The 9,204-nt window shown below is 33.9% G+C and overlaps 1 protein-coding gene across 1 annotated transcript; it reads left to right on the top strand.

The window, feature by feature from the left end:
• Positions 1 to 3,486: 3,486 nt before the first annotated feature.
• LOC132056051 (cysteine-rich receptor-like protein kinase 15) lies at positions 3,487 to 9,191 on the top strand. Its single transcript, XM_059448102.1, has 7 exons — positions 3,487 to 4,389; positions 6,966 to 7,085; positions 7,164 to 7,372; positions 7,505 to 7,701; positions 7,781 to 8,032; positions 8,441 to 8,588; positions 8,690 to 9,191. Exons 1-7 carry the CDS (start codon positions 3,549 to 3,551, stop codon positions 8,996 to 8,998), a joined length of 2,076 nt encoding a protein of 691 aa, XP_059304085.1. The 5' UTR covers positions 3,487 to 3,548; the 3' UTR covers positions 8,999 to 9,191.
• Positions 9,192 to 9,204: the final 13 nt, after the last annotated feature.

Raw genomic sequence — 9,204 nt, 5'->3', positions numbered from 1 at the left:
GATAAACAATGGAAATAAACCATATTTAGTGACAAACAATGGAAATCAACCATATTTATTGATCAATATATATAATAAAGCAATTTGATGGTATTTTGGGTCAGGATAGATGATCAACTAAGTCCAATACGCACTAAACGAAGTGATCATTCGAGTGAATTGATGTGAACTACTTGATTCACCCATCTTTAGTGATAAACAATGAAAATCAACCATATTTATTGATCAATATATATACTTAAGTTAAGCAATTTGATGGTGTTTTGGGTCAGGATAGATGATAAACTAAGTCCAATACGCACTAAACGGAGTGATCATTAGAGTGAATTGATGTGAACTACTTGATTCACCTATATTTAGTGATAAACAATGGAAATCAACCATATTTAGTGATCAATATATATACTTAACAATTTGATAGTGTTTTGGGTCAGGATGGATGATCAACTAAGTCCAATACGCACTAAATGAAGTGATCATTGGAGTGAATTGGTGTGAACTACTTGATTCACCCATATTTAGTGATAAACAGTGGAAATCAACCATATTTAGTGATCAATATATATATATATATATATATATATATATCTACTAAAATCATTAGTAATTTGTTGTAACTTCTTCCACAACTGTATGATTTGTTGCAACAGATTAGTAACTTGTTTAAATAGATTAGTTATTTGTTGGAACAGATTAGTAACTTGTTGAAATAGATTCGTAATTTGTTCATGAACTTCTTCCACAACTATACTATCTGTTGCAATAGATTAGTAACCTGTTTAAACAGATTAGTTACTTATTAGAATGGATTAGTAACTTATTGAAGCATTAGTAATTTGTTGCAACTTCTTCAACAAGCGTATGATATGTTGCAATCATTTAGGCAACTTGTCTAAGCAGACAAGTAACTTGTTTAAGCAGTTAGTTACTTGTTGGAACGGATTAGTAACTTGTTGCAACTTCTTCAACAATCGTATGATCTGTTGCAATCATTTAGGCAACTTGTCTAAGCAGATTAGTGATTTGGTTAAGCTGATCCATATTGAAAAAATGATTAGTAACTTGTTGCAACTTCTTCAACAAGTGTATGATCTGTTCTGACAATTAACTCATCATTGCGACATATTTTTTAGTTTTTACAATAATTTAAGCAATTGTTTGATTTTTTCCAACAAGGTAAGTAATTTGTTGCAACAACTAAGTAATTCTACTGTATGCATCTACTGCAACAATTAGTAAACAAAATAAATAAGTTCATAAATAGAAATTGTTTAACAACCACCTTGGCTTCAAATACCACAACTAATCAAAATAAATAAGTTCATAAACATCATTCACAAATAACATAAAGGACAAAAAAAAAAATTGTTCAACAGCCTCCAAATACCACAACTTAAGTAATAATTTATTCGTACAAATACCTTCTAGGGTGTAGCAGATTTCCTTGATGTACTTCATCTCCTTCATTTCCATCATCAGTTTCTTAATCTTCTAGTTCTTCTTCACTTTCTTCATTTGTATATACTGCTTCTTAGCTCGTTCTTCATCTCTTTACGAGGATTGATTGTCGGTTTGGTACGCTTGATTTAACTATATCTTTCCTCAACATTTCTTGATTCATAAATAAATTGGCTACTTGTTCAAAAGTGTAGAACTTGTTGCAATAATTACAAATATGTATGATATCCTCTACAAACAGAACCAAATAATTGAAGCTATATCCAACAGATTTGTAGTTGTTGCAACAGATTATCTACTTGTTACAACAAGTGTAGAATCTGTTGGATATCTTCTACAAACAAAAGCAAATAACTGAAGCTATGTCCAACAGATTTATAGTTGTTGCAACAAATTGTTTATTTGTTACAACAAGTGTAGAACTTGTTGCAATAACTAAAAATTTGTTGGATATCTTCTACAAACAAAGCAATAAGCAAATAAAAGCTATGTCAATGATTAGTGAGTCGTTGCAACGAGCTTGTCTACTTGTTGCAAAAAGTGTAAAATTTGTTGCAACAACTACAAATACATTGGTTATCTTCTACAAATAGAACCGTATAAATAGCATGACAAGAACAAAAAATCTATCTGTTGAATCTCCAAACCAGACAACAGAAAAATCATTTATTTCACTACAAACACATAACAACAACAACCTGGATTTTATCCAAACTTTTCCTAAACCCAAAAAAAAAAAAAAATCAAAACTTCCTTTCAAGATTTTTTTTTTTGGAGTGTGGGGGGGATTGCAAAAAATCAAAAATAAAAACTTTTCAAAACTTTTTTTTAAAAACAAAATTAATTTTTTTTGGGTGGGTGGGGAAGTAAGAAACGAAAAAAATAAAAATTCAAAACTTTTTTTCAACAAAAATCATTTTTTATTGGGGGGGGGGGGGGGGGGGTAGCAAAAAAATAAAAAATTTCAAAACTTTTTTTTTCAAAACAATTTTTACCGGAAAAAAAACAAAAAGAAAAACTTTTCAAAATTAAAAAAAAAAATTGGGGGAGGGGTGTTGGGGGGAGGAGGAGGAGGGGGTGAAATTAGGGGGGGGGGGAAAAGGAGTGGGGCTCGTAAAAAAATCAAAAAAAAAAAACGAAAATAAAAATAAAAATTTATTTAAAAAAAATGTGGGGGGGGGGGGGGGGGGGGGGTGGGAAGGAGGAGTAAGATAAAAAAAAATTAAAATTTTAAAAAAAAATTTGGGGGTGTGGGGGGGGGGGGGGTTGGGAGGAGGAGGGTGGGGTTAAAAACAAATAAAGAAATTCAAAATTTTAAAAAAAATTAGGGCGAAGGGGTGGGAGGAGGAGGAGTGGGGGCTGATAAAAAAAATCAATTTTTTTTAAAAAAATATTTCTAATTTTTTTTTTTTTTTGGGCGGGGAGGGGGAGGGTTGGGAGGAGTAGGAGAGGGATGAAAAAACAAATAAAGAAAATCAAAACATTTTTTTAAAAAAAATTGGGGGGAGGGGCAACCCAGGAGGTGGGAAGAGAGAAAAGGGGCGGTGGTGAAAAATAAAATAAATAAATAAAAAAATTCAATTTTTTTTGGGGCGGGGGGTGGGAGGGTGGGAGGAGGAGGGGGGTTTTAAAAAGCAAATAAAAAATTCAAAACTTAAAAAAAAAAAAAAATTGGGGGTGGGCTGTGTGGTGCGGGGGAGGGGTGGGAGGAGGAGAAGGAGGTTGGTGGGTTTTTTTGGATTAAGTTAGAGTCTTTTTATATTCTGTAAAAGATTAAGAAGTTAGAAAAAATACATTTTGAACCCTAATTTTCTTAATATCAAATTTAATTAAATTTTGCTTTCAAGTGATCCTACGAGTCACCTATACTAATTTCACACCTAAAAAGTCATCTATTGCTGATTCTTCCAAATAAATACTAGTATTACCTTTTCCCGCATGAGGATTAGACCAATTCCTACATGGATATTTCCTTGGTGACGCACGTTGACAGCTTCTGCTCCTATAATTTTGGGTTACTTTAGACATAATTTCAATAGCAAGCAGTACCTAATTAGAATTTAAGAAGAGTAGTAGATAGGAAATCATGAATGGCGTCGTCTGTTCTAGCTGCATTTAGTACCCAAATGAATCTGATTTTCTTGCTCCCTTGGCTGCTTGTTCTGTCAAACACCCTTGTGGGCGTCAAACCAGTCATCGCTCAACTGAACTACTTTTGTCCAAATACCACCGGTAATTATACAGGTGAGAGCAAGTATGAGTCAAATCTTAACCGCTTGCTGTATAGATCACTGTACAATGACGGTAGCAATTCCATCTATGCAAAAGCCAGTAAAGGAGAAGACCCTGATAAAGTTCATGGAGTATTCCTCTGTAGAGGAGACGTTGCACCTAAAGACTGCCAAAACTGCATAGATGTGGCAACTGACCAGATCCTGCGCGTATGTCAGCCCAAGAAACGGGCAATTATATGGTATGATGAGTGTTTGGTCCGCTATTCTAATGTACCTTTCACGTCCACGTTAGACCTCGCGGGTGGTCTGGTCATGATTAACGTAGAAAACATTTCACAGCCAGAACAATTTAAGGGGATTTTGATTGCAATGTTTAATAATCTTACCACTGAAGCTACTTCCGTCAATAACAATCTGAAATATGCTGCAAATTCTGAGGGAATTAGCCTGTCTCAAGAGTTGTATCGATTGTATGGCATGGTGCAGTGTCTACCTGATTTGTCAGCTGTAGATTGTCTTAACTGCCTGAGCACGGCTTTTGGTAATACTCCGTCTGACCCCATAAGAAAGGGATGCAGAGTTCTATTTGCAAGCTGCAATTACAGGTATGAGCTCTATCCATTCTTAAGTCCTGGTGGACGGGGACTGGAAGCACCACCACCATCGACCAGCGGGAGCCAGATTAACAAAGACGAAGGTATATTAAAGTCTTAAGATCTTATGAACTTCAAGGTTCTTGCTCAAATGTTGAGATTCATTTGATTTATGAACTTCAATTTTCAGTGCTGAAACAGCTCGTTTTAATTTAAACATGTTCCTTATTCCTTAAGGTCGTTATTAATCTTTTCAAGTTCAACTTTATTCTTTTTTAAACATTTGCAATCAGATTTCAAATTTGAAAAAACATTAGATAAGGATTTCTTTCAACATTTACATATGAAATTCATCTATTGAAGCGAGCGAAAGGTCCACCGATTTTTATTCTTAGAAAGATCATGTATTTTGTACTAATTAATAAGATTTATACTTCACCTCCAGACTCCTTGGCTTAATCTTCTGATTCAGAATCACTTTCAACCATCAAAGCAAGTTCAACACTTACAATTTTACCCTTTGACTCATTATGGAAGCGTTTCCCACTCTGCTAGCATTACTTTCTTGAAAGCTTTTGTTGGTCCCATTCAATATGTGGTCGGATACTCAATTTCCTTAAAAATAACCAAAATACTAAAATATACATATATTATACCCCGTAGTTAAAGATAACTTAATTAATTTAAATATAGAAGCTTTCTCAGTTGTTATTCCCTTCTTTTCCATTTTAGCTGATACTCTTTAATTTTTAGTTGGAGTGTCAACCTAAAGTCATAAGTTTTAATCGGTTATTTAATAAATTCTTGCCATACTAATTTTTTTAATTTCCGTATCTAATCAAAATTAAACTTTTCAAAACCGACTTGATCATATCGATTTCTTTTCAGTATTGGTACGGTTCAGAGAATTTTCAATAATTCATCTTTCAAACGTTACATAAGAATCGCACTGCTATTAGAATATCTTGTTATATGTAAGATTATTAAATGTCTTAATATAAGACATAAATATAGTATGTTCTTAGGTACAACTCAACAATCAAGAGAGATTCTGATTTTACTACTATATATAAGGAACTATAAAAGGACATTTGTAATCCTCACAAAACTTTTCCAAAAAATATTAAACTTTTCAATTAATTAATTCTAGGTCCTGATCTTATTTTTTAAAGTCAAATTTATTTTTTTGTTCTTATGGATTACTTTTTAAAAGCTATCGAACATTCTCGCTTTTATTTATTTGTTTTCTATCCCAGGGTATTCAGATATGATTTGAATCGCCTAATCCCGATTCGCGTAGCATAGGGCCCAATCGGGGGGAGCCTCCTACCATTTTTTTTTCCTGCTTCTCGAACCGGCAGGAACCACGATTAAGGAAGAACAACTCCATCCATCTACACTTTATTTTTCCCCGTTGCTTTCTTCTATTGATCTTATCTATTAACCTAAAAAATAGTCATTTCTTCGCTAGATATTCTTACTTCTTGTTCTCTTTGTTTTCTTCTTTTTCATTTCTTACTTATTATAGATTTTTACATGTAAGCATTTCTTTTACTTTATATTTGAGAATTTCTAAAAATTCTTTTACTCATGCTTAGGCATTTTTTACTTTATATTTATACTTTAATGAACTCATATGTGTTTACCAAGATTAGTAGCACAAAAATGATTTTCAGATAGTTTTAAAAATTATTAAATGATGTCATATTAAAAATTATTAAATGATGCCACATAATGTTGAAAATGAAGACAATATTATCAGTCAAGATCTGGTTATCTTTAAAATCTCTTGTTTGGTTAACTAAAATTAATCTTTTTAAACACAAAATGAGTTAGAAGTAGGGCGAATTAGAGTGTCGGTTATCTATTTGATCGGATTGATGAAGACTTTGCTCAAATTCTCGTATTTTTCTTAAGCTCATTATATATGTATAAATTATTAATTTAGGACTAAATAACTTAAAAAATTAGGACTTGAAACTCATATATCTCAAATTATGGCTCCACATTTAATTTGAAGTCAATAATTTCATCAAAATGAAACTTAAACGTAAAAGGAGTGAAATGAAAAAAGAGTTCGGTTTAAGGTGCATTTTGGTTCATCGAAATATATATCATCATTAGCTATTGGGGAAATGTAGTATTTGGTTTAAGGTGTAGTTTGGTTCATCGAAGTAATATTGAATCATTAGCTATTGGAGGATAAGAATTTTGGATGTTTAATACACAGCAATAACTGCTGTCTAATCCTTTACATGAGCGAGGAATTGGGATACGCACTGTATATTTTGGATGTTCTTGCAAAGGCTAAGTAAAAATAAATCTGAAATGGTTCAATTTTTTCTGTTTCAGAGAATTTGAAAAGGTCAAAGTAAATCCAAAACGAACAAATTGAAACCGAAAAGAAGAATCGAATTGAACCAAATTTACTTGGGTCTAGTTTCAGTCGAGTATTTTTTTTAATATCAAACCGGAATTTTAGAAAATTGAACTGAACCGGTCAAGAAAGTAATTATAATCTGAATTTGAAGAGTGTCAAAATCAAGAGACTCTTCTATGCTCAAGTCTTTTGTACTAAATAAGTTTTGGTCTTCGTGCAATTATGAAGGCACTCTCTTCACAGGGTAAGTGTTGAATGTTGATTTCAGCGTTGAAATGACGGTCTATGTTCTTTTTGCAGGCGGAAATTCTTCAAAGACAAAGCTTATTAGTATCATCATAGGTGTTATAGCACTTTTGGCTGTTGTCCTCTCAGGAACTAGCTTTTACCTTGTGAAAAGAAGAAGACAAATAGAGAAAGGTAAAAAGATATTGGTGTTTTAAATTGAAAAGAAAGTAATTGTTTCAGCTAGTCGATCACTAAGCTGAATCTTTGCAGAGGCTGATGAAAGTAGTCAAGAAATTCAATTTCTTAACACGGTAGTAGGAACACTTGGTGAAGACTTTCCGAATGATGATTTTCACTCCGAAAACCATTCGAGGTCCAAGGAGTTTCCAGTTGTGAAATTAGACCTCGTTCGTGCAGCTACAGAAAATTTTTCTGAAGAAAACAAGCTTGGAGAAGGTGGATTTGGTCCAGTGTACAAGGTAACAATTCCCTTTCATTTATCTCCAATTAACTCGGAAGTTCTTAAATATTAATCTAGTGAATGTAGGAGCTAGAGGGGATCAATTTGTCCTTTAATTTGGGTTATCTGATTTTGTGTATAACATTCGAAGGGAACACTAGCCAATGGCGTAGCAATTGCAATCAAGAGGCTCTCTAGAACGTCTGGTCAAGGACTGAAAGAGTTCAAGAATGAAGTAGTCTTAATTGCTAAATTACAACATAGAAATCTCGTGAGGCTTTTGGGTTGCTGCTTAGAGGGAAATGAAGCATTGCTTATCTATGAGTTCATGCCCAACAAAAGCTTGGACACCCTCCTCTTGGTTTGACCTTTACTTATTTGGACAATTAGAGTACTGCGAAGTGGCAATTATTCACTAACTTCCATGCTTTCTTTTTCTAGATTCAAGAGAAAATGAGATTCTGGATTGGAGAAAACGCCTCCACATTATTAAGGGAATAGCTAGGGGTATTATGTATCTGCACGAGGATTCTCGACTAAGAATCATTCATAGGGACCTAAAAGCTAGCAATGTTTTGCTGGACAAAGATATGAATCCGAAGATATCTGACTTTGGAATGGCAAAGATGTTTAGCGGAAATCAACGTGAAGCCAATACAAATAGAGTTGTTGGAACCTAGTAAGACTTCTCCTGATTCAAGCTCTGTACTTCTCATCACTCTGAGTTTTATTTCTTCTATAAAAATTCGGCCTTTACTTTGTCTGAAATCTTAAGAATATAAAAGATGTGTCACTTTGTGCGTTTAAGTCCTGCCATCAAAATAACTCGACACGCAGAGTGCAAAGAGGAAAAACTAGCTAGCACATTGAGGAGTATGTTGAGTACAATTGTATAAACAAACTTGTGCTCTTTCTTTAAAACAAGCTTTTAGATGAAGTGCTAACAGGGTTCAACATATTTGATGTGTGAAATTACAAGCTAATAGAAGATGATGCAAAATTCTGTTGGTTATAATTTAAAACGACATTGTGCTGTAAGATTGTGGCAAGGAGTAAGGACCAATTTTTACTTCTGCCATTTTTGCAGTGGATATATGGCCCCTGAGTATGCTATGGAGGGGCTTTTTTCTACTAAATCAGATGTTTTCAGCTTTGGTGTTCTGGTGCTTGAGATAGTGAGTGGGAGGAAGAACACTGGCTATCTTTCCGAAGATGGTCAGAGCCTCCTTAATTTTGTGAGTGTATTTCTTCTCCATTTTTGTTTTGAAGTCAGCTTGTTTTTGGTTATATCAGTTCAACTTGCATGAAGTAACCTAAAACCATCCTGAAAATTTAGGCATGGAAATTGTGGCGTGAAGGACATGGATTAGAGCTTATGGACCCTTGCTTATCGCAGTCCTGTGTGGCAGCTGAGATAACAAAATGCATCCATATTGGATTGCTCTGCGTTCAGCAAGATCCAGCAGATAGACCTACCATGTCGTCTATAATATTTATGCTAGAAAACGACCCTCAAACGCTTCCACAACCATCACAGCCTGCATTTTCCATTGGGCGAACCGTCATGAGACCAGCTGAGCCTGAATCTAATGATCAATTGTGTTCCGTTAATGAGGTCACTTTGTCAATTCTATCACCTCGATGACCTATGGACGGTTAATTCTTCCACAAGGGGTTCTTCTGTTTGCAGAGAATGCAGGGATTTCATACAAAAAATGTTATCCTACTCTAAGTTAAACTCTAAAATTATTTTTCTTCTTCAGTTCCTTCGTGACTTCTATCCTTCTATCTTTAATTAGTTTATTACTATTATTTTTATTCTGTTGCATATATTTCGAATCATATCAATTA

This window comes from Lycium ferocissimum, chromosome 5, assembly GCF_029784015.1.
Source record: "Lycium ferocissimum isolate CSIRO_LF1 chromosome 5, AGI_CSIRO_Lferr_CH_V1, whole genome shotgun sequence".
Classification (NCBI taxonomy): Eukaryota; Viridiplantae; Streptophyta; class Magnoliopsida; order Solanales; family Solanaceae; genus Lycium; species Lycium ferocissimum.
Note: the sequence above shows the minus strand (reverse complement) of the source record. Positions and strands in the feature narration are given on the sequence as shown.

Excerpts from the sequence above, each read along its gene's own strand:
- LOC132056051 (XM_059448102.1), top strand. The coding sequence starts at position 3,549 with ATGGCGTCGTCTGTTCTAGCTGCATTTAGTACCCAAATGAATCTGATT. Across the intron at positions 7,373-7,504 it reads GATTTGGTCCAGTGTACAAG|GGAACACTAGCCAATGGCGT; the intron begins GTAACAATTCCC and ends TAACATTCGAAG. Across the intron at positions 8,033-8,440 it reads AATAGAGTTGTTGGAACCTA|TGGATATATGGCCCCTGAGT; the intron begins GTAAGACTTCTC and ends CCATTTTTGCAG.